The sequence below is a fragment of the Pezoporus wallicus genome, unplaced genomic scaffold (genome assembly GCF_028554395.1).
Source record: "Pezoporus wallicus isolate ANWC-B61680 ecotype Strahan unplaced genomic scaffold, APGP_CSIRO_Pwel_v1 contig_8047, whole genome shotgun sequence".
Classification (NCBI taxonomy): Eukaryota; Metazoa; Chordata; class Aves; order Psittaciformes; family Psittacidae; genus Pezoporus; species Pezoporus wallicus.
In genome coordinates this window covers 3,957,178-3,983,337 of record NW_026639548.1, presented here as the reverse complement: position 1 = coordinate 3,983,337, position 26,160 = coordinate 3,957,178, and the positions used below count along the sequence as shown (strand labels likewise).

At 37.8% G+C, this 26,160-nt stretch overlaps 1 protein-coding gene across 6 annotated transcripts in view; it reads left to right on the top strand.

Annotated features, from left to right (window-relative positions):
• GLT1D1 (glycosyltransferase 1 domain containing 1) overlaps positions 1-26,160 on the top strand; it is a 58,206-nt gene that overhangs the window by 2,926 nt on the left and 29,120 nt on the right. The window contains exons 1-6 of one of the 6 annotated variants that reach the window (XM_057414951.1): positions 2,722-2,740; positions 11,032-11,180; positions 14,732-14,837; positions 19,984-20,035; positions 23,320-23,356; positions 24,777-24,833. In XM_057414951.1, the coding sequence (XP_057270934.1) occupies positions 11,081-11,180; positions 14,732-14,837; positions 19,984-20,035; positions 23,320-23,356; positions 24,777-24,833 (352 nt within the window). In that variant the 5' untranslated portion in view covers positions 2,722-2,740; positions 11,032-11,080. Of the gene's footprint in view, positions 1-2,721; positions 2,741-3,294; positions 3,500-8,181; positions 10,280-11,031; positions 11,181-14,731; positions 14,838-19,983; positions 20,036-23,319; positions 23,357-24,776; positions 24,834-26,160 lie in introns of those variants that run through there. The other 5 variants (XM_057414948.1, XR_008972858.1, XM_057414947.1 and 2 more) reach the window with 5 other exon arrangements.

The window sequence follows — 26,160 nt, the reverse complement described above, 5'->3', positions numbered from 1 at the left end:
AGGAGAGCGCCAGCTGGATGTGTGTCCTACATTTGGTGTTTGGGGTGAGGTTTATCTGAGGTGTACCTGCAGTAATAGTACGTCATAAGTACATGTGGAGAATGAAGACTGATTTGAATGGAACAAAGGGCATGATTAAAATGAGAAAACATAAATTAGTGGTTGCACGATCAAGGCACTAAGTGTTCCTTTTGCGCCACCATCACATATGTTGAGGTAAAGGTCATGGAAGTACATAATTGTCTTCAACAGCGGATCATAAAGTCATATTTTGGCCAGAACAAAGTGGGAAAGATACTCTTGGTTGTGTGTTTTCAGTGAAAAAAAGGTAAATTGTTTGCCATCATATAGTTACACCCAACATGTGCATATGACTTAACATTTTTGGAGCAGCGTTGGTAATTGAGCAAGCAATGCTTGTAAAAGTAAATATTAATTTAATGATGGGCCTTCCTAAATAACATATGCCATTAAAATGACTCATTAAATATATTTACTCTCAAGTAGTTAAATTTTGTGACATAGGACAATAAGGAAAATGCAGCTAGCTGTAGAGATCACATTTTGTGAACATGACCGATTCTGTCATTTAAAAGAGTATGTGTCAGCTTTGCCTAGCTTAATGCAATATATCAGTTGAGCTTACATTTTCTAAGGGGTCTAATAGTATTTGCTAGAGACTACAAAGTAATTTGGCACACTTTGTATTATTGTGTGTTTCAATATGTGCAGATACCACATTCTAGAGGCCCTTCATAATTTGTGACTGGAGCGAGATTTTTATATTGGACTACCCAACAACTGTTACAAACACCTAACAATGCTGAGTAGTATTTGAAATGTACATTATAAAATGTTATTTAAATCTTCAGGTACTGAGAAAGTAGGTGTTCTCACTGAAATTCACAAGCTACTGTTAGAACCCAGACATTATTTCTGGAAGTACAGCAGCTTCAGGAAGGTGGGTTTAAATTTTCCTCTAAACAAGAACACTTAGCTACAGTATATGTAAAACTTACTTATCAAGATATATCCGTGACTCTTTGAATACAATGAATACACTTATGTCTATATAGTGATGCATTAGTGCATATACATGTTTCCAGAGACACAACAATAATTAATGCTGCAAAGCATTTTTACCTTTTTTCAGTCAAGGTCTATATAGCATGAAAACCAGAGTCACCATAAATAGTGATAAAATGTTAAGACCTCTTTGAATGTTTCCCTTACTTTCTTTTTATTTCCCAGATGACTGGTTAAGTTTCCTCATATGTCTCATGGAGCAGGCCTTGTTTTACTTTTGCATTTTTGTCTTTTTTGTGTTACACACTAAATGTGCTGGATAGCTGTTGTCTGGTTTTACAGCTAGCAGTGGTGAAAAGTTACAACGGCCAAGCTCTCTGTAATTAGGTCTCTCTTGCAGATATCAAAACCGCAGCTTCCTTTTAACACAAAACACGTCTTTCTGAGCATCATCACATATCCTGCTTTAGGATGCAGCTAGGAAATATCCCTGTTTTGGATGATGTAGGCTGTTTTAGGTACAGGGCAAGATATGTTTCTTGGTTGGCATGCACGCTGCCAACTTCGGTGCCATGCAGCCGGATGGTAGCTGGATGAGCTACATCGTGTGTGTGAGATCTTAGAACCAGAAGGAGCATCTGTTGGGACAGGATTTAGAGTAGCAGTGTACCAGGAGACCGAAAGCTGCATAAGCTTCATGCAGTAGTGTGATACGTTACAGTTCTGTTAAACTGACAGTTGTGCAGCAGTGATGACTGGTGCTAGATTTGAGGGTGGTAAGTGCTCTCAAAAGCTCGAACATGCTTCCTATAGCCTGCTTCCAGTGAAACAAAAAGCTAGAATCCTGACTGGATTCACAAAAGCTCCCTGAACTTCAACTGAGCTGGGATTTCATGCCAGTAATGCTTTTGAAAATGGACATTAAAATAGCTTGTTCCCTTAAATTAGTATTTATACAAGATTTGTTGCTCCTTTAAGTTGTAACCATTCTTTTTAGCTTGGGTGGAGTTTCAGATGGTCTGAACAATGTTGTGCTGGATTATTTCTAAGTGGTAACTCAGTGAGATGCAGATAGTTGAACATAGCTCCGCAGCATGAAGACCCATTAGCAAAACATGGGCCAGTGTACCAAAATGCTTACAATTTGCCAGAATATACTCAAATATATATCTTTATCACTTCTAAACCCTCAATTCCTGCAATTATTCTCAGAGATCCACGTGAGTTATTTAAAGAAGTACTGTTTTAAAAATTACTAACTTTAAAAGCCTTTCTCTGTATCTGGCATATTTTTCTCCCTCTACCTGATACTGAGACTTGGAGGAATGCCTTAAGCCACAGTACACAGGCAGTGCAGTTTGTAGACCTCCCTTCCTACAGCCTTGGGGAAACATAAGCATCCATGTGGCCCTGTAGTGAATTCCACCAGGAAACTAGACCAGGTTATGGGTATACAGGAAAAAAAAAAGTGAGTTTTCTGTCAGATCACGCCCTCCTTCTCATCTGTCTCCCAGCCACAAATGTCCTGCTTGTTCTCTCAATGTTTTCACAAGATACTGACCCAAATTCAAGACCATATCTAAAGTCAGCCGCCTGGCCCCTATCAGTCTCCCAACAGACTCCCTCAACTCAGTGTTGGTGCCTGCTGCGCCACTCATCTGGTCTTTGCTGCTCGCTGTGCTCCCAATTGGGGTTTATCCTGAAGACTGGCTTGGTGATTTGGATACAGCTTTTCCCCTCCTGAGTTTAGGCTCTTCCTTTTTGTCTTCCCTGCTTTGTTGAATCTTTGGGTTCTGCCTGCTGCTATGGAAGCTGAGGTTCTTCACCAAACCTCTCCCCTGGACGTACACACCTTTGGCTCTTCATTATATGGCCTTCCTGACGTTCGGTGTGGTCTTTGACCATCCCACTGCCTTGTTCTTTAGACGAGCCCATTCCTCTGGCTTTTCTACTTGTTGGCATCTTACCCACAATTAGTATTTTCCCCATTCCTGCACATAATATGAACCACCTCCATCTTGGGAGACACATGGCAACGGCAGTGTAGCCTGAGGAGACGGTGGCTGAGACCGACCTTCTCCTCATGTTCTCTCCGAAGACCTTTAATTTAGGGCTCCCCCGAAGCCATGCTGTGAGCCCATCGTCTTTGTGCCGCTGAATGAAAACACACGGCGCTATTTACAGGTGAGGGGCTGGCACAGGACCGGTCAGGACAAGGCCGTCCCCTCCCCAGAGTGGTCCCGCCACCCCCAGGGCGGGCCGGGGGCTGCGGCAGGTGGCACCCCGGCCCCGCGCCGCGGTTTCCGGGAGGCTGCGGGGCCGCGTCCGGGCCGCCGGCAGGTGAGGGGGCGGCGGCGCTGCCCATCACTGAGGTGGCTCCCGCCGCGCGGACAGGAGGGGCCGCTATGAGGCTGCTCTTGCTGGCGTGCCTCCGAGCGCGGACCGGCAACGCGACCACCGCGGCCCGGATACAGTAAGTGTCGTCCGTCCCCCGCCCGCGATGCGATGGGATCGGGGATCCCGCTACCTGCTCTTACCCTTGGAATCCTCGCCACTGCTCCCGCCTGCGCTGCCCGCTCCTCAGCGAGCCGGCGGGCAGGGATGGGGGTGGTTCCCCCGCACGCTGAAGCTGCCGCAGCCCTCCCTGGCGGGCAGAGGAGGCTCCGGGCTGGGGCTGGGGTCCGCGGGTAGCGGGGGTCACGCGTCCGCCATTGGCTGCCCCCGCTGGCGCACGGAGGCCGCGTCTCTCTCGCCTCAGCTGTGGGGATGGCTGCCGGGGGTCTGTGAGAGGGCCGCCGAAGCAGGGCCCCTCCAGTAACGCCGGCCGGGGCCTGCAGGCTGGAGGGGTGTCGGGGGCGGCCCCAGGTGAGTCTTTGCGGTGGCTCAGCCAGGGCAAGGTGTCCCCCTTTGCCCCGTTACTGGGGGGTAGGGGAGAGGGGGAGCTGAGGGGTTGCCCCACAGAAAATACCCCAGAACCAAACCGAAGTTGATTCTGCTCAGGGCAGGTTTTGGGCACAGGAGCCGGTTGCATTTGCAGGGTGACCCAGGCTCACAATCCAGGAGCAGAGTTCCCCTCACTGGCCGCCCCATAGAGCCCCTGTAGAGTCGGTGTTAGTGGAGCAGCGGGTTTTTCCAAGAGGTGCCCGCTTTGGGGAATACCCAGGATGAGATGAGAAGTCAATGCGAAGACCAGGAGGCTGTAGGAGCTGTGATGAGGGTCTGAACCGAAGCCATCCTGCAGCAGTAGTTGTACAAGAGCTACTCCAGTCAGTGCCCTTGCTGTGGGGATTCCACATGCGGCTCCATTGGGGATTATGGACACGAATCTGTAGTGCTTTGGAATAGTCTGGACTAACAGAACTGCATAAATATGCTTAATGTCCCTGTTTAACTTTTTCTATGACACCTGGGAAAGGGATGTGGCTGACAGCATTTCCAAGGGCTTTGCTGTGCATGGGAGTGGTGTTTGAAAGAAATACAATGAAAATTAAAATGTTTCAGAATGGTTTTTGCCTTCTGAGGCATGAAATAAGGACTTGGTTGCTTTTTATCTGTTTGAGTCATCCACAGTTTAGTTATTCCTCTTAGGATGCATCTTCTAGGGTAGCCTTCTTGTAGTAAAGTTTTCCCTGACCTCGGTCTGCATAGTGTCATGTTTTTAATGTTGTGCATTCAAAATAGTCCTGTGACACTCAGTTTTTGCACTAGTTGTGTCATACCAAGTTCAGACTTGGATTTGTGCAAAGCTTTGTATAAGCTAATGGTAGAACATATCTGCTGCTTCATGTCGGTCACACAGGTGTTGAAGGTTTAAAGCAAACGGAGCATAAAGACCCAATAAAGCTGAAATTTTCTGAGTTTTACAGTTAGCAAATAAGTATTAATGAACAATAAGTATTAATAAGATGTTGAGATAAAACAAGTATGTCGTGTTTATAACACATTTTTATACTTGTGCATACCAGCATAGAGTTCTGTGGCGTGGTTTGTGTGGTATTCTGCATTTCCTTTCATCTCTTACTTTTTGCTCTCGCTGGATAATACAAAAGTAGTTATTCTTGGGGACATCAATCCCCGTTCTTCCTCCGTAAGGTTCTTATACCTTTACAAATTAAATATTCACTTAACTTCATCTCCCACTTGAAGTTTGTGGAAAGTCAGGCAAACATTTAGACTGTGGAGCCGTTCAGAGATCATCTAGGGGAAAGTAGGTTTTGCATTATTTCTAGTTAAGCTAAGCCTGAGTAACACAGAAAACAAATGTCCACGTATTATTTCAAATTGTTTTTCAATTACACTGAAGTGGATTGTGATCATGTAAGCATACTCTATCAAGACATAGTGGTTTAGCAAGGTGCCCTTATGTGAATCATAGTAATGAGCACTTTTGGTTAACCTTCTCCAGCTGTGACTCCTGCATTGTGGCCTGAGATAATGTGTTTTAGTATGAAAGATTTGGTGAGATGCAACAGCTCAGTTGGCAGATGGTTTAACATATTATCATGTTAATGCAGTCATTTGCAGCTATGTGAACACATCTGCAGTGATCTGTGTAGAGTGCATCAACTTGCTTTAGCATCCTCTTGCTTTATAGGCATACTGGGTACAAAAGTGGATGCTGCTTTCACGTACACCTTCGAACAGAAAGAAAACGAGTGAAAAGTCAGTTTAATTCATGTTCACAATAAAGGTGGATTAAGGATTCTACCAGAAATAGTGTTTGAAAGTCAGTAATTTGTCATGTTCAGTTGCTGTCTTATCACCTACCATAAATACTGTTTGTCATAATAATATAAATGTGCCTCTTCAGGAAAAAGAAAGAAGTCTGATAAGGCAAGCGAGTAAAGAGGCTAGTGAAGTCACAGCTATCACTAAAACTATCCAACTCAGATACTTCCATCCTAATACTGGTTTTCTTATGACTTTATGCCATTTAAAAATAATAAATAAATTTACATAAGATTCTGTATATGGCCAAAGGCCTGGGGAATGTCACTTCTTACACTAATCTGCCTTGCCTAAGGTTCATGTGGCAACCTTTGTAGCATATGTGATAGTGCATTGAAAATGCATGTTTCAGTTAATATTGGGCTTCAGTTGTATCCGAGTACATGCTTATGAATGTGTTTGTTCACCTTTTTTTTTAGCTTTGGTTAAGTATAAATGAAACAATGAAGGTGTCTTCAGGTTGGACATTTGCCAGCATAAATTTGTGGTTTAATATCACTGGGTATACCATGTTTATGATATTATAGCTGTTCCTATAACTGCTTCATCTTTTCATAAAGAAAATACTAATTTCCTGAGTTCAAATTAACTGGTGACAAAGCTGACCAGAATCTAATTTGGCTAGAAATGAGCTTGCTAAAACAAGTGATATAATGAATGCACTGTGGGCTTTATTCCTGTATTGGTGTGCATAATCTTTAATCACCTTAAAAACTATGAGCAATGAGTAGAGGATAAAACACTAAGCAAAAGTCTTTGGTTAGGCTGTCATTCTTCAGCCTTAGAAATAAGATCAAAGAAGGTGTTAGGAAAGAAAGTAAATGAATCTTCTCTGCCCCTTGAAATGTTCTGTTCATCTTCTATTATTTGCTAGTAAGGAGGAATAGAAATCTTGAATTAATTGGTTAATGAGAAAGATTTAGATTAAGCACTTTGTCAATAATTAAATATTTTTTTGAGAGAGAAAGATGGTTTCAGTTCACGTTTGAAATGGGAGAGCTGAGAGAGCCATTCGGTAAATCTCCAGGTAATCAACTGCAAAAGAATTAAACCCACAAATTCAGTAATGCTCTTTGCAATTATTTTTCTCCTTAGACATTTATTGGAGTAATTCTGAGCAGCAGCTTTTCTTCTGTTTAGTCTTACCCTATCTGCCACCATTAAAACCATACAGAAGAGCGCTTGTACAGCAGGAGATCCTCCTCTCTTCGTGGTAGATCACAAGAGGTGTTTCATCTACTTACGTCAGTTTGCATAGGTGCTGTGCAAGTTTAACCCTGCTGTTGTTTGCATGGCCATTCCCAGAGCAGGCAGCTGCAAGGCAGGCATTCATCCTCCACCTTTGGAACTGAGAAGCACTCATTTACGTGGCCTGCACTTGATGTATGTTGCATCCCAAAATGTTTTACATGGCTAGACCTATTTATAAGGCAGGAATAAACTTTGCAGAGTTATTTAGTCCTTCCAAAGGACACTTACTGACTTCAGAAGGATTCTCTTCCCATTTTCACCTGTATTTTTATTTCTGTTCTTATTCATACTTCATTCATGCCAACACGATTTCTCTGTGTTGTTTAAGGGGGAAATTTGAGAGAGAAATAAAATGAAGAATGCTTTGCTTTAACAAGTAAGAAAAAAGAATTTGCAATACAAACAGGGAAGATTGAGCAGGGTTTCAAGGTTTTCTTGCAATTTGATCAACTTCAGTGGGAATTGTGAATATTCAGCTATGGCTGAGTTTCAGAAAGGCAGTGGAGGTGACTCTGCTCACTTAGTAAGTTTTGAATTGGGCTCTATAGATTAACAGTAGTTGATGCATAGCTGCTTTACAGAATAGGCAGCCTAGGGGAAAGAGATAATTAAATATTTTTGGATTAAGCCTATTCTCTGCCATTCAAGATGTGTCAGTGTATCTGCCTACCAGGAACTTTTTGGAAATCAAACATTCTTTGTCTGCAAGTAATTCCATCGAAATACTGGTTGAAAATTAGAACATAAATGTTTTTGAGAGGAACACATAACAGAAAATGAAGCAAGTTTCAAAACTACAGTACTTTAGAAGTAAACATACTTCTTGCTCATTTGTGTCTTAGCTTTGGCCATGCTATGTTTGGAACTATAAAACTGTTTCTGTATATGAAGACCTGTGAACTGCAGATTCAGGTTGAAGTTTGGTTATAAAACATCATGTGGTATTTCATAGTCGTGTTAGAGAAAAATGTTTTTCTATAAAAATCTTTAATGAAGTGAAAACATGTCAGAAAATGGTTGTACCTTTTGGCAATATCTCTCTGCAGATGGTATAGATCCAGAGCAGACAGAAGTTTCACTGACAAGCCTCGTGGTTTCCAAGAGTTTAAAAAATAAAACAAAATATATCGATTCCATGAAAATTAAAATCCCTGGAGGTGGGAAATATTTTGTTCATTGTGCAAATATGTGTATGTATCACAGTGTAAGCAGTGACTAATATAATGTACTCTAAGAAATGACCTTTCAAACTTACTGAATGACTGAAATTTTCCCTGTTTGGTTACTTCCTAGTATAACACCCAAAATCTGGAACTTCATTTTAGAAACGTTAATATCCCTAAGCAGTGCTATTGGCTTTCATGAGAGTTTCAGTAGAAAGATAAGGCAGAGCAAGGCAAATTCTGTATCAAGCAATAATCAGTGGTTGGTAAGACACTTGGAAATTTATCTACCACGTACAAAAACTGTGACGGAGATAAAATGTGGCCATGAGATTTAGCATTCTCAGTGTTATCTTAGATTCACAGACAGCAGGAGACTGTGAATGTTCATTTTTATTTTTCGTTCAGAAAGTATTTGTTTATGAAATGGCAAAATAATGTGAATACAAAGTTGCCAGGAGGAGAAAGGATGGGTAATGTATCTCTTATGTCTTGGCTTGATTCAGGGACATCTGTGACTTTGCAGACAGATCAGCCTTCAAAAAAAATCTGCAGTAACTTTGCAGCACCCTCTTATCATGTTTCTTGATAACAGCATATGTGTGAAAATCTGCTTTTTTTATTATAAAGATGAAAAGTCATTTAGCAAATACGAAAATATCGCTGCAAATTTCAGTATTTAAATACTGCCCAATATCTCTGCTTCCATGCACATATATTTCCATATATGCATAATCTGAAGCCTGTGACTAATCATGTTGAGCTCAATAGTATGTTTATGAGATTAAAGCCTCTTTACATCTGGGAATTTGAATGTTTCTGGGAATAATTTGGTTTTTTTTTTCTTTGTTAAGCTATATGCAAATTTTTTACATGCTCCTGAGTCATTATGCATAGAAAAAAAAAGTTGAAATAACAGAGGTAAAACACAATTTGTGAGCCTTGGAATACTTGAGGGAGTCCCCTTCTGTTTACTGCAGAAACAGCTGCCATTCAGCTGTGAGATTTGGAGCTGTGGAGACTGTGGAGGAAAGAAGTAGTATTCCTTCCTAGTGTATTAAAAAAGATGCTTTAGATCAACATTCCTAACTGAGTTTCTTGATTCCCGATGTCCTGAGAGAGTTATTTTCAAATTAATTGTAATATGCAAACATATTGCTTGTACATGATAGTGATTTATGGTAATTGCAATACTGATGGGGAAAGGAATCTTTCAGACTATTTAATGAGCACCTGTGAAATTATGGAATACAGGCATGAGCATCCCAACTATTTGCCCAAGAGAGTTTCTTTCCACAGCTGTGAGATTTGGGCATCATTATTTAGTTATAAATTGAGAGCCTCTTCCAAAAACCAAGCAGGTACTTGGAACAAGTTCATGGGACAGCTGATGTAAGTAATTGCTCAACAGTGTAAATAAGGAGCTTACAATCTGGCTGTACTTTATTATTTACTAGTACTTATTGCAGTTTATTGGTCTTGTTTCAAATGGTGAAGTTAAAAGTAAAATGAGTTTCTTTTTAGAATAAGGAAGAAATACAGCACCATATGTTGTGCCAATGGAGCTCTGTCTGATATAGTGCTAATACATTCCTTCCAAGGCCTCTAGACATTTTACAACATTTTTAGCACCAATTTCTGCAGTAATGACTAACTTCTTCAGGACAGAAAATTACATTCCTTGGGAGGATATGAAATGATCAAGAAACGAAACAGCGACATTATCCAAGAAGCCATTGAGTTAGGATTTTAATGCCAGAGCAGTTAATACGCTATGAGAAATAAATCAACTGGAACAATATGTAATAAGCAGAAAGCATTCTTGTGGTCTTTTTATAATACTGAAAATGTAAACAGTACATGTCAGCAGATACAATGTGCTAGTTTTTATCAAAATATGGATTTTCTCAGAAACGTGGGTTTGATCAATGGAAACATTGATAAATGACTCTGGTTTCCATGGGAGGAATTGTGAGCCTGAGTATAAAAGAAAAGGCTAAAACAAAGCTCACCAAAATGCCTAAAGTAAAGCTCCCTGTAGTCAATCAGTTTCTTGACTTTGGCAGTCTTTCAATCAATGTTTTAATATTAGGAACCATAAGGATGAATAGGTGAGCTAAGGAAGTGTGGGGGTGTGGTGGTGTTGGTTTGGGTGTTCGTTTTGTTTTATGTTTTCTCTTTGTTAGAAATTGAGATGTTTAAAAAAGACTGTGAAAATGTGTAATTAACTTTTGTGGGTTTTTTTTTTCTTATACTTCAATTATCCTGTGCCTTTTTTACGAATGGGTAAACTAAGACAAGAAGCAATTAAAGCCACAATCAAACAAAAAGGGGATACAATTTTAACTCTCCAGTTTTATTTAGGTATTCATTTATTTGCATATTCTGTGTTTTCAGTAGCATTGATCAGCTGGATGTATTTGTGCTGTTTTCACTCAGTGGCCTTTCTACAAAATAAGAATCGAAGAAACTCTAAGATAAAGATCTAACACACTCAATTCCAAAGGAGTCTTTTCAGCATATTAAGCAGAAGCTCAATCAGGAAAGATCCTGATTGTGCTTCATTTCTGCTGATTTCCAGAGGTGATGCTGTAGGCTTGGGCTTTAAAATGGATGCAGATTTTGTTGCTTGGAAATGTGCCTGTGGCTTCACAATGCTGAAGGTAATAAATGTTTTCCAGTAAAAAAAAACACAACCTTGTGAATCGCTCCATGGTTGCTTGAACAAAATGAGCATAAATGCGAATATCACCAAAATTATTAAGGAAAAACATTTTTATTAGGCTTATTTTATATATTAGCATGCCTACAATGTTAATAGTGTATTTTTTTTGTTCTTTTTGTATTTGTTCTGATAATGAAGGAATCATCTACATGCTGCAGGTCACATCTGTGTTCTTAAAGATGCTTTCATGTATGAAAGTCAAACTGAAATAGCAAACCTAATCTCCACAGACAAGTTTGATGGAGCCCTGGCCATTCATCTTTATAAAGGAGGCAGACTTCTGCAAGGTAATCCTCTTTCTATTTTGCAGTAAAAATACCTCTTAAGAAGGTATTGAAAGAGAAGAAAATGAATAGTTATAAATGTATAAACCCACACATACTGTAGTTATTCTGTTTATCCATTTAAACAAATGTTCAGAAATACTGATAATCTTTCTCTGTGCGAGATCTAATCCAGGGAGGAGAGAACTAAATAAATGTACTTTTAAAGCACATAATGCATTTTATGATTAAGTACTTTAACTACATTAAGATAAGAGAATTATATTAACATTAAGATATTTTCAGCAAATGTGTTCCTTCAGAGGATAATGGCTTGGCTAAGTATAGCTGAGGTCAAATAGAAAGTATAGAGGCTAATTTGATTTTTCTGCTCAAAAAAGAGTCAGGGTTTTTTGGACATTAAATAACTTTAAGATGTTGTTCATGCCAGCTAAACTATAGGAGACAGGGTATTACCAGAAAACTAATAAATTTTTCTGTTGTATCTAGCCACATAGCACAAAATTTAGCCTGACATTAATGATACACTAGAAGCCCTGACTTTCAAAATTACAGGCAGTCACCTTCTGAAATTGCAGGTGTGGATCCATTTCTGTGTTGTACAAATCTATTCACTTGGACAAAGACAAGTAATTTGATACTTTCATCAGATCTCAGTATAAGTTCTGTTGTGCTGGTTTTCAGACTTAAGAAGTCCCCCTGCAATTTGTGCTGGTGGGTTTTTAGAAAGCCTGAATTATTACATCTGGCATGCTTGTGTATCTTGTGTTACAATGAAGCTCTGATTCTGGTAGGGACCCTAGAATACAAATAAAGTAAGTAATTCTCCAAGATGATCTCTGCTAACATATGTATTAAGATTTCTCTTGTTGGAATATAGAGATGATTGGTTTTGTGACAAGATCAAGAATTGTTTTGGAAGATGCTTATGGAAGGTCTGAGGACTATCTCTTTTTTTGCTAAGGAATAAAAAAGAAGGTTGCATTTAAAATGTTTACTCTAAAACTGTGTTGTAGTTTTGACGTGCATAGCATTGCCCAAGTGCTGTTGCTGTTAGCTTTTCAAAATTGCAAGTAACCTGCAGAGCTTGATACTTGAATGATTTACAAAAGCTCAGTAATTTAAATAAATCGCAGTCACACTGTTCCAAAAAGCATTTGCAATAATTGAAAGAAAAATAAAAGAAATCTGAAAAGCAAGGCAGTAAATAATATGATAGCTGGGATGATCCTAATAAAAGTTATTGTAGACTTCTTGGAGGGAAAAAGTGATTTGAAGGAGATTCCTGTTTCATGGAATATGTGTTCTTCCATACTCTCTATATGATGAATTAGCATAAAGAAATCCAGTGATTAGAACCATACTGCCATTACTACCATACTACCAATCTTTTGGGCCTTATTCTGGAAACTTTGTTTACATGATTGGGGATGTATGATCAACATACAATGGATGACAGTAGTTATTTACTTGTTTTATTTATTAGAGAGACAAATTATTGCAGAAAGCCTCTTGAAGACTAATGCTGTGGTGCTTTGCTACAAACCTTAAATTAAACCTAAAAGCTCTATATACTTAGAGTATAATATCTAAAAATGCCAAAGAAAGTCTTTTAAGTAGCCAGAATGGCAATTAGTCTTTCATTCTTTTTGTTTCTTTCATTTAGTAATGAAGCAATTAGCAATGCTAGTAAATCCTCATCTTAAAGCTCACTTAATTTTCAAATATAAATGGAAAACATAGAGTACCTTTTCTATTTTTATCAACATATTTATTATGTTCCTCATTTGCTTTAAGATTTCTTTATATGCTTGATTTTAACCATTAATTTTAATCATGAATTATAAGAGCTCATTGAATTTAACCTGTCATTTCTCTCCAACCCCTTAAGACACTGGATATTTACAGAAAGTGTCACTGATAGTTTCCACAGTCATGAACATTCAAGGTCATTTATGTTATCTCCTAGAAGGAAGAACCTGCACCAACACAGCAACCTCTCATGCCTGGTTGGTGGTCCACTGCTGAGGATAGTGTTGTCTACGGAGTCCCTCATCCCTCTCCCCTTCCATCTGATAGCAAAAGTGAAAAAACAAAGCACATTTTGTGCCTTTCTTGATACACAGTTTGTAGTGGCAGTATGGCCTAACTGCCTATTCTTGTTCCCAATCAGGAGGAAACCTTGGCTTCATCTGTAAAAACTAAGAGGTCTGCAAAATCCACAAAACTGGTCATCTTAATGGCAGGTTTTGTAGGCTGCCTTATTGGAGACTGCTTCCTTTGCAAGACTGCAGTCCTGTTTGGAATTTAAAACAATGTTCTGCATGTAGTAATTAGCCACCAGGAGGCTGTTATTTGTTAGCTTAATGTGGTGTAAAACTGACCGCTTAATTGGTTTCAGTGCTGAAACAATCAACAGTAAACATTATTGTCTGGTATCTTGATTAGTTTAAGGGGAGAACATTACTGGTGACTTGTCAGTTACTAAAAATTACTTGACTTGAAAAGAAATACTATTAGAAAGGAGTATCTTGCACTACTATTGGCTTTTCTGTTTTCCTCTTAAGTGATCTTTGACCATGTCCATGTAGGTCTAGCAACTGTTAGCATAGAAGTGCTACACTTACCTGTTCTGGTGGCTTTACCCTTTCACAAATATGAATTTATTCTGATGCCATATATCAAAACTAGGCTTTTACCAGAGAGCGTACACCACAAGGATATGTATGATTTTGTTGATACTCTAAAATTTGAATGATGATAAGGTCTTGTGCAGAATGTCTCATAGCCAACATGACTTCCTCTGCTCATACTCTTCTGAGCACTGTAAGGCATTGTAAAACAACTTCCTAACTTGAGTGATCACAGAGGGTCTTGGAACAACCAGTTATAAGCACAGATCCATCTTCTGGGATAGAATTAGGAAAAACAGTGGGTTTGTTGCAGGTTCACATATACTGCCTTATTTAATTTGGTGGCCTTTTCCAGTGGTGCAGATCCATCTATATTTTTTGTAGCAATAAAACTGGCTTCAGAAGTCAATATTTAAAAAAAAATTAAAAAATCAGTAACCAGCTTTGCAGGATGGTTACCCAAACCCCTCCGTGTTGGAATGCTTGAGGAGGCAGTGAGTGAGTGGCTGAGGCTAAATACCTGTGACAAAACCTTGCAATACTTTATCTTATTAAATGTGAATAGCATTTAAAATATATAGGCTGTTTGGTGGGCTGCCAAGAAACTGATTGGTTTTACTGAGCATGGAAAAGGCAAAGAAGTGTCTTATAGAGACACAGCAGATAACATGCTATGGAAGTGCGTAATTACTGTATGGGGTGTTTTCAGTGCCCACGTCATGAAAGTTCAAGTTTCTCCGTTTCCTTTTCAAAGGCTTTTGCTTACATAAGTGATACAGTATTATCAGTATACTCTTATACTTCTAATGTTCCTGTCTAATCATTGCCACTACATAATCTTAAGTCCTTTCCAACACTAACCATCGTATGATTATATGTTTCTATGTTGGTCAACTTTACATTATAGTCATTGCTTTGCAGGTAGCAAAATTCCTTTTGGAATCATCTTTGGTGGGACAGATGTAAATGAAGATGTCAAATGTGAAGAGAAACATCGGGTAATGGGAGCAGTGCTAGAAGAAGCCAGGTAAAACCATGTGTGGAAGGTTTATGACAAGAAATTGCATTTTTGTAATGGCCGATCTTTTTCTTCATAAAACATAGTCTGAATGCAGTCTGTTCATTTTATATTTCCTCGTATTTGTCCGTGTAAGAGTTGATGGAGATACTGCTGAAACTTGGTCTCTTGGGTTGTGAATTTTCAGAGACTCAAATCCCATTAAAAGCTAATGAAATATGTACTCTTACTAACTAATCCTGTGCTTTGCCTACTGAATTCTGTTTTGTGGAATAATAGAACTATGCATGTGATGAGGATATAAAATTCTAAGGCAGGTGAAAGAAACGAGAGTAATAGCAGGAGTACTTAACCTGGGATTTGGTAGCATGTTGCTCTGTAGAATAATCTGCTTTATGGGTAGAAGTTATAAAGGCAGCCTTTGATGGTTAGTATAACTCAACACTATAGCAGCTTGATTGTGGCTTATTTGACACGTTTGTAATGGATACAATTTTATGAAATCAAGTTTAGATTTCTTACCAAAATTATTTTAGACTATTTATATTTGCAGAGATTTAGGTAAAGAAATAGAAATGCACATCTAAATATCTGAAACAATATCCATACAGTTCTCATTTGTGCAGAGCCATCCTGGCCACGAAGTGGCTGATATTTGGTATTTAAATAGTGAATCTTTAGTAGTGGAGGTAGTTAATGGTGAGTTAGTGGTGGAGGTCTGATTATTTAAATTGCAAATATTTATTAGTGGTGGAGGTCTGAATATTCTCATTAAATCTTGTTGTAGTAATAGAAGCATAAACGAGGTAGGACTCTGTTTGCAAAGGCCCTGTGCCAGAAGTGCTAAATGTTGCACCAAGTTGTTTCTTTTTCTTTTTAAACTTTTGCTTCTTAGTAAATTCTGGTTTATATTACATATATTCAAACACATAAAACATTCTGTATTGGAATTAACATTTCATTCCGGTACAGACCAAGGTGCTCAGCACACTTAAGTGAGATAACAACTAAAAGTAACTGGTGTTTGTCCTGGTCATCACAGAATCAGACCTCTTTCTTGGAGGCGTGGCTTTTAGCTTGTTGACAGAATTCTTGATAATAATAAAATGCAGATGACTCGCATACAAAGATTTTGTTCCCCCCCCCCCCCCCCCCGATAATGTGATCCTTTCTCTAGGTACGTGAGCAAAGAAACAGACTGAAAAATGTCTTTAATTTCAATGTCAATTTCAGTTTTTTAGGTGACTTGACAAGGGAGTATTTACAGGGTGTTTTAATGTCCATAAAATTCCTAGGAACATGTCAGTGTAGTCATTTAATGTAGTTCAAGAAATCAGAGAAAGTGACTGAGAACCAAAAAGCATTACTCATTGTTTCAACATCTCCAGAAAAGAAGTGTCCTTTTGCTTGCCTTCAGCAGTGTTTGATCATTTCCATGTTTGGCCAGTAAGCCCTTTTCTTATTGGAAACTAAAGCATTTTACAGATGTAGAGATTCCAGTGGATGACATTAAGCAATAGTTTAAGTTTTACTGAGATTGAGGCTAATGTTACCGTTTTATGTGTAGCCAGAATAATAGCTCACCGATGGCAGGGATGGCGCTACTGCTACCTCTCTTGCGCTCCTTTTCCTTTCTCTTGCTTGTGGCTGTGTGATCCACTCTTCCTTGTGCCAGGACTGGACTGCTTTATGAGCAGGTTTAACTCACTAAATGGTGTAAAATTGGCTTCTTTTTTTTTTTCCGGGTTAGTTTTCTACCCCTTTAATAAGAAAAGTCAGCTTGTGGAAGGATACGAGAAAGGATGTCTTCTTGGTGGCAGTAAGTTGCTACAGCAGGTCACTCAGCTTCATGGACTATACTGTGCCTGAGCCTCTGATGACTTGAGTATTCTGAAGAGTCATCACTCCAGAATTGAGCTCTACATAAGCGAAGGGGTCCCTGAGTGTACAAGGTGAGATAAAATTTAAGCATCTGGAACATCTTATCAAATCCAGTGGTACTGCTTGCATATTTACTTTAGGAGAACTTAACTACTTTGCTGAACAGCGCTTGGTCAGGATACTGTCTCTGTTCATTCTAGGTAAGACACATAATTACAGTGGGACAGATGCAGCAGTATGGATTTTAGTTCATGTTAGCAATGAGGAAATGCATACTGAATCTGCAGCAGGCTTGTATCTCGTAGTTTTACCTTTTCCAATAGCACTATATGTTCTAGCTGTTATTAGCTAGCTTAACACTGGCATAGATATGGTCTTCTGTCTATTGTGCCCTATAAAATGTGGTAGGTAAACAGATTTTAAAGACAGCACTTAATCACGTTTATTGAGAAATCATTAGGGCATGTTCTTGCGTCTTAGTGTGACTTGTAGTTGGAAAACAGCTTAAGGACCCATTCAAGACTAAGTTTATATACTTGTTTGCTTTTGTTATCAGATAATCAGAAGTTATTCTTTAAACAGGTCTGAAGGAAGAGAAAAAAAGGTATCTAATATGTCAGCTAAATTTCAGCACTGTGCAAAACGAAAAGTATATAAAACCAGAATCTCTGAGTGCCTATTTGATCCAATTCCGTGTTTAAAATATGATCTATCACAAGCATAACTAATATACCTGTGCAAAAACTGTTTTACTGAATGTTTGGGTTTTTTTAATGATGATTAAGTTAGGAACTTGAAGTATAGCTTAGTAGCAGGGATTGCCCATGATGTATCAGAATATGTTACTGCATCTTTATTCAGTTGATAATATTTTCTCTGCTACAGGAAAGCAATTCAGTTTTCTAGAACTTACTCTGATTGCATCTCTTACCCAGTATTATCACTAGTATTATTCATTGCATAGCTACTAAATGAAACATTGATTTTATTGTTTTTTTTCTTTATTGATTGCAGGGTTCTAAGCAGAAAGTATCATGAATTGTAGATTACTTGTCCAGTACAATATACCATCACATTCCATAAAACAAAGTATTGAACATTGTCTAGCTTTATGAGTGTTTCATTTTTAATCAAATTTCTCTAAATGGTAGTTGTACTCCTCTAGGGTACTTTTTTTCTGTGGAACAGTTTCGTAGACTTAGGCGCAACAGAGTTTTTTTCTGCTTGTTAATGCAGTGTATTGAAAGTGTGATTGCAAAAACTGGAAGAGGAGCATGTACAACTTGACAAAACAAGCATTTGCAATGGCTTTAATAACCTTAAAGCTGTCAAGTTGTATATATGAAATTCATTGTAATACCATAAAGCAGATACTACGAAACAAATGTATGGGAATAAGGTCTGGAATAAGGTTTGTTTCAACAAACAAAAGTAGGAGTTATAATTCAGCATTTATGTGACTTCTAATGAATGATTGTGATTTCATGTCCCCAGATTATAATGTCTCCAATAGGAAAGCACTGTTCTGGTTGTGACTCGGCAATGTGCTTCATCTCTAGCGATTGAGGTGTCATAGGGTCATAGTCATAGGGTCGGCTCAGGACAGAAACGTTATGTCTATGAAAAACAAACACCAAATCAGAAGTGTAATATGTGATAACCTCTTTTTTATATTCAATATCTATAAAAGCAGTAAAAAAAAAAAAAAGAAACTTCGCTTAGCAGGCATTTTGTGTCTCATATGAAGGAGGCATTCAAAGATTTCTATTCCACAGTACTGATAGTCTTCAAAAATGGTCCCATTTGTGGTTCCAGTTAACACTAAAATACCATTTGAGTAAAGTCAAAGTATGTGTTTATATTCCATCACAACTTAAAAGCTACATTAAAGCCCAGCATGTTCGTAAGATCTCTTCTGAACAGGAATTCTTTATTAACTCTGACTCCATAAAAGTATCTTGTGTGACTTTTTGGTATTAGACCAAGCTCCCATTAAGCATAACTTGTTTATCTAGATGGCTTAAACATCTGACTTTTGTGGCTAAAGTCTCTCTGTGCTGAGAAACCCAAAAATAAAAACTGCTGCTTTTAAATGTTCTCTGATGTAACTTTTCCATTATGTGAAATGATAGTGTGCTACATCCATTTCATAAAGGCACATAAGTAGAAGTCCAGCTGAGCCATTATAAACAGCCATAAGAGAAAAAGTGGAGGTAAGGCTGGGAATTAAAATTCTCTTTTTTGCTGCCAGATGACAACTCTAGTCATTAAGTTATTCAAGTATACTTTGGTTTGCTTGTTCATATTTTGGTATTATCATTTATATATTATTGTAAAGGAGGCGTAGATGGTGTTAGTATACTATTACAGTTCTTTCATTTAAAGGCCCTTCTCATATCAAGAGTCTTAAGGTGATAACAGTCAAAGTGCCCTTCTATAAGTATTGTGTCTGGCTAGGTTAACGGTCTGTTTGCTTGAGATGATGACTGTGGTAACTCCAGTTTCTGGACACTGAATTCTTCCCTATTTATTATAGAGGAATATCAGGCATTTAACTCAGCACTGCAAATTTCATCTGCACTGCAGGTGCATAACATTCAGAGCTAGAGCTGAGTGTCCCAGGCCTGTGAAATTTTGGAGCTGAAGTCAAATCACTGGGTCATCTTTCTTCTTTTTTAGTTTAATTAATTCTGGTATTTTTCCTGAAGAATAACAATTTTGTCTCTCAAATGTTTGTTACTCATTGACAGCTTTGACTACTTAGAAGGAGAGAACACTGAGGAAAGGTTTAAAGAAAAGTTCATCTACTCATTTGAATTAAACTCAATTGGAGTGAGTTGCAAACAGTGGGGCTGGGTATTGTCAAACAATAGTAGTATGAAGGTTACTGGACTTAAGATCCCTTCTTACCTAGCTTCCTGATTAGGAAGAGGGCTAGTGCAGCTTGTAATGATGTAGAAACAGGAAATGCTAGCTCACTACTGCAGCTGTACATATTAATCAAATAAATGGGGGTATTTTCCTATTAAATGGGTTTTCTCTTACTTTAAGAAATCCTCACTTTAACTCCCAAGAGCTCTAAGTTGGAAAGCCTGAAGAGGTACCCTTTGTTTCACCAGTATTTTCTGGTAAAACAAATAGAAAGCCTGCTTTCTGTTTTTCATCTATAATAATGCTCTTTGTTCTTACAAAGAATTTTTCTGAAGTACTTTCCTGGTTTTATGTTTAAACACTTTAAGCAGATGTTCCCTACTATTTTTGTCCATTTAACTAGGTTTGCAGTGGCTTTCACGGTGAAAATGAAGGAACTGGCAGCAGCAGAGTGGGTATGTTTACATGATGATGGTGATGCTTATAGTAACTATGCATTCTCCTAAAATGTTTTCTAAATAATGCTAGAGAATTGCAATAATCTTCATATTCTTTATTCCTGTTTTTCCTTTCAGAGAAAGCATTTCATATTTATGTACTTCAACAGGTCAAATAGATCTGGCATTTAAAAGCTGTTTAGCATTTGAAAAGAGTATACAGCAGTTTAGGAAATGTTTCTCTCTAACATTTAAAACTAATTGTTGCTGCTGTTATCGAGATTCTCCTGATGCCATCCATATGCATGTATTGTTTCTTTTTGCATCATTTAATAAACTCTGTGTTGCTAAAATTGCAGTAAACAGCTTTACTTACAAGAAAGAATTAGGAAGAATAATTTGAAAATACTTGTTTTGTCAACACTGGAAATAGAATGAACATTTTAAAGTGAAATCCAGAGGTAAAACTGAAGTTGTGCTAAGCCCAGCAATATGTGATATACAGCCCTGTTGACCACGCCTTGAGGAATATGTAGCACATAAATAGCAGTTAACTTTGTTGAAACTCATCTCTCCTTCTGAAAAGTGAATGAAATACACTGTGCTGAATGATATATGGGAAAAACATTGTATAAAATTATTTTCATCCAGTAGTATAGTGGTTAAATACATATGGCAATGTTTTTGGAGGATATAATTTAGCCAGGAAAGGACTGGGAATAATAATGGTTTGTACAGTTTCTCTTCATTTAGTTGGTACCATTACATCTGCTGTATTGCAAGTCTACTTCAGAGATACAGTGCAATTATTTTAGCATCTGATGCTCCTGCTTGAAAACAGACTGGGTCAACATTTTCACCCCTGCATGGTTAAGCTGATGGCAGACTTCCAGTGGAGAAAATTGAGACAAAGCCTTGAAGTAGACAGTGCTCAGTCCTGGTTTCTGGTTTCTGAAGACAGTAGTGTCAGGCTGCACTAGTGACCTGTGAAAAACTCCACATGAGGCCGCAGGGCTTGCTGATTTTCTGTGCAGGGTTAGCTTTCTAACTAACTTCTTAGCTAAAAACTTGAACTGGTTCATAGAGAACTTCACTGAGCACCAGATCCAGTGCAGAGCAAGCAGTAACTATTTGGCTGACAGTAAGGGGCAACACACTGGGATAAAAACAACAAAGCAGGACCACCCTCTTGCAAGCTGCCACCAGTTGTTAGCTCCACTCACCTCATCTTATGAAACATCAGCTGAAGCTGAACAATAAATGCAAGAAGTAGAAACTAACTGCTTGGTATCTCTTCAGTTCTGACTTGCATTTTACAAACCCATTAATACACCCTTGCCTAAAAAAAAAAAAATCACTTAGAGTGGAGCTTGTACAACAGTTCAAATTAATTTTCAATACTTTGTTTCAGCATGAGTTATTATTTTTTTAGTCTGTTTGCATTAGAAGGATACCTGAGCAGGCACAGGATCTGGTATTTACATTACAAATGTAACTTGGTTTTAATAATTGCTAACATTAACTTCATGATGGGTAAACATGAAAGGCTCAGGTTCCGTCATAGGTCTTATGCCAGAAAAAGACAAAGTAACAGAGTATGAGGAGGAAAAACAAACTTGGATTTTGAGATTCCTTTGAAATCAGCACCTCAAATGTTTTTAAGTACTTTGATTGTTTTTTACCTAAACACCTTTGTGCTCTGGGCCTATTCTTAGTGTTTTGGAGAAGGTCTGCAGTAGACTGACAATTGGAGGCAAGTCTGTCAAGTCCTAAATTGACATACCAACTGCTGATCTGTGTCTTAAATGCTGAGGTTTGTGTTGTTTTTCTAGCTGTTATCTTCATGTAAAGGGTGAAAGCAAACGCCACACATTTACTTTCAAACAGTGAAGAATAAGAATGCATCTTTCCATACTGAGGTCACAGAATATTAACAGTTTTTATATATTAACTCACACTGATGTGAACTGCATTATTCCTTTAATGTGTGCTTTATTTGTTAGATGGTCAATTAAGAATTTAAATTATGAACATGTAAGCAATTTCACTGTGCTCAAGGGCTATATCTTCTGACAAATCCTTTTCTATTACATTTAATAAATTATCTTTAATTATGAACTACATAATGCAGTATTTATAATGTTCTTTGTTCCAGGTAAGTTTGAAATACTGTAAAAGACCTTGTGCTTACAGTCAGTGTTTTATTTCAGTAGTGGGAAACTGGTGCATAAGGATTGGAAGGTTCAATATAATTAAAAAAAAATGAAGCAATAGCATTAATTGAAATTCTTACAAGAATATAGTTCAAAACTGAAACATTCAAGGTTATATTGAGCAAATCTGTTGGAGATTACACCAGTTGAGTAATACCTTAGCATACTCCTTTACAGGCATTGCAACCAGTGCTTTTTAGAGCAACTAGCACAAAGGTTTGCCCAAATACTGTGAGCTCAAAAAACCTCTGCTTGTTTGCTGGGGAGCGTTGGGTTTTTGGTTTTGGATTTGTTGTGGTTTTGTTATCATATATAGAACATTCTCAAGAATACTTTGATGTTTTTGTGGAAAAAATGTATTCCCAAATTCATGATTTGAGTTGTAGAAAGAGACTGAAATAGGAACTTGCTTATTTAATCACTTAAATGAAATAACTAGCTTAGTAGCACTTTGGGAGTAGCTTTGGAAGTTGTAAGTAATTACTTTTTAAAATAGCTATTTTCAAATAATTTCTTATGCAATTTTTATTTGGGGATATTCTGCAATAACTACTATTGGACAGTTTTCCTGTGTGAACAAGTCCATCAGCAATTTCTGAAAAGGTTCGAGGTAAATGTGGTTTGTTTCATGTCCAATGTGTATAAAATTCTATTATGGATAAATGTAGACTGTGGTTTCAAAACCAGCTATAGTTTTTCTCTCAAGATGTAACATTTTTGGGGAAGTAGGGCTGTTCTGTAGTTGCAAATCTTTCTATTCTAGGGCGATATTTTAATTTCCTATGCAATAAGCAGTTAATGATTTTGATGAAGGATACAGAGATAAATTAAAAATACATTTGCACAACTTTGTAATTGTGTTAATTGCAAAATTGATTCATTGATACTGTAAATGTTCACTGTAAATGTAATCTGCATTGCTGGGTTTTGGTGTACATTAAGTGTATCTCTCTAATTGTCTATTTTGATTTTTAATAGTCGAAAGAAAACCACACTGATGTGCATTGTGTTAGACCAGTTGGGGTTTTTTGAAGGTTGATATTTTATAGTGAACTAAGAAAGTTACTTTTCTTCTCCTTCTCTTTAAAGCCAGATGCTAGGAAGAAAATATATGTCCAGACTCAAGGTGAGAGTTTTGAAATATTGACTAAGGCATTCAGTTTATTAATTTATTTTTACACAGGAAATATTTTGCTGAAATGGGTATGGGATTTGAAGTCCTGATTCCACTGAAGTTGAGCTTTTTGCCATTTACATTAACTGGGGCAGTATTGCAGTCTCTTAGCCTAAATTTTCAGCTTTTTGTTCTTTTCAAAAAAAGCTTCCTCAGATTCCTTACAGTAGCAATCTGAAAGATAAGGTCATATCTAGGGGAGCACCGAACTTTCTTCAAAGTATATGGAAGTTTTGATGCAGTATGACTATTCTCTGAAACTAAATTCCTTTTAATGCGTGGAGTTCCCAGCATAATGATGCCCAACAAGTATCTTATCCAAAGTGCTTGAGTAGTCTAGGGACACTCAACTCAGCATTTTAGATGTGATTGCTTAAGCTACAGCTCCCGATTGATCTACAGATTCCAAAGCTCATTTGGTATATTTAATTTTCAAAGAAAATAAAATCGTTTTCAGAACTACTATGTTGAAAAGCTCATTATGAGGTCTGTTTAGGCCATATTTAGTCTATATTTAAGACCATTGGGAGGCAATAGCTAAGATATTTAAAAAATAATAGTTTCATTAGTAAAATAATTGATCTTAAGGTCCTTTCCAACTCTAATTATTCTATGATTCTATGAGGCAAACCAAATAAATTAACATTCAGTTTAAATTAATATTTGTGTAATTTTATATAATTTTAATTTGCTATCTTTGCCTTATGTTAAGGACTTAGAATCATAGAATAGTTAGGGTTGGAAAGGACCTTAAGATCATCTAGTTCCAACCTCCCTGCCATGGGCAGGGACACCTCACACTAAACCATGTCACCCAAGGTTCTGTCCAGCCTGGCCTTGAACATCGCCAGGGATGGAGCATTCACAACCTCCCTGGGCAACCCATTCCAGTGCCTCACCACCCTAACAGGGAAGAATTTCCTCCTTAGATCCAATCTAAACTTCCCCTGTTTAAGTTTTAATGCGTTACCCATTGTCCTGTCACTACAGTCCCTAATGAAGAGTCTATCTCAGCTGACCTGTATCTGTTTTGGAATATGTCCCCTTAGATAATACTATCCCCTGTATAGATTTTAAAAGGCCAAATATTAGCGAGGTATAAGTGAGCTTAATTCCCTGGATTGCTAAAGAATTTCATGTGTTGTGTGATTGGGCAAAATTTTCAATTGAATTTCAGTTTGATGACTACAGAAGCATTGTGCAGGCAACCTGACCCTGTTGGGATGGGGAAAGTTTGAGATGAGAACAGCTGTGTATGGAATTCAGTGTGCTTGACAGAAATACTGTTTTCTCAGGGCAACACTTCAAGAGCCATAGTTCAGCCATCCAGGGACCAATTAAACATGTTGTGTTTCTCGTTTTGTCTACACAGGAATTAAGACTACACCCAAGGAAACATTTGACTGGTATAGATTTCTACAAAATGCAGGTAAAACTCATTTTTTTTTCTGTGCTCATTATATTTATTCTCGGTAGATGTCAATGATGAAAGAATTTTACAATGTGAAGGGCAACTGATTAGGTTGTAAAATGACTTAATGATAAGGAAAGTGAAAAAAATCTTCCATTAGATTCAGGCAGAATATCAATCGGATTAGTCTGGTTAGTAAACTACATGGGCTGTCTCCACATTTCTGGTCTGAATAGCACCAAAAGATAAAATCATCATGACCTATGGGTCACTGTCTCTTAGAAAGTAAGTTAGACCAAAGCACCAGCACCTGAGCACGCTGTGCATTAAAGTTGTGTGATAGAAACTCTGGATGTCTTTTGCAGAAGAGCCAGTGAGGCGAAGAAGTGATGAAGAAAGGAAATACGTGTTGATGTTTTAATATATGGTCTTGACCTAGAGCCCGTTTCCATTTTCACCAAAGTAACAGCATGTAAGGCAGATGACCTAATTTAAAGACACCTGGTCTTGGCAATGCTTTAATCGTTCCAGCTGCCTTTTCCCTAAAGAAGAATTCGTAGGCATTTTACTGTGGTAAAAATATTTCAATATTATGTTCATCAGTCTGATCTCTGATAGTACAGCTGTTCCCTCTGTTACAAATGAATCCTTACTTGTCAATTGCTTTATCACATCAGTAAATGTGTGCCATTATTCAAAACTGGTGCCCAATTTTAAACTCAGCTTTGTGACATTATTTTGTTCTCAGTAAATCATGGCACGCAAGCACAGCACCACTAAGATTAATAGTTTTCTGAAGTGAAAAGATTTGTCACTTGCTAGCACAGCCTCAGTGTTGATTGGATCTCGTGTCCAACCACTTTATGATTAAAATATCAGTCAACAGATTGAAGAGGGGGAAGCTCCCCCTAAAGTGCATTTCATCTAATGTATTAGAGACAGTATTTTGCCTAATGTGTACTAATGCAAAAGTGCAAAATAATTCATAATGTACATGAAAAGCAAACTAAAATGTGACTCTGACATCTGTGCCTGTTAAGTAATAACTTGAAAACTGGAATTAGATTTTCCAGTATTACTTTTTTATGACTGTTTCATCCCATCGGTTTTGTCTCTGTATCCATGTGGCAGCCTACAATTTCCACTTCTTTTAATTTTGCCCAAGGAGGTAGGTTTTTTGGCTGTACCAGTTAGGAGCCAGAGTGGATGACTCCTAATTGGAGTTTATAAGGATTTCCCATTGAATTGCTTTTCTGGGTATTTCCAGTTTCAAAGTCTTAAAAATTCTACTAAACTTGGAGAAATCAGGAAAAAAACATCAAAAATAGAAGGCGGTTTTGCTCAG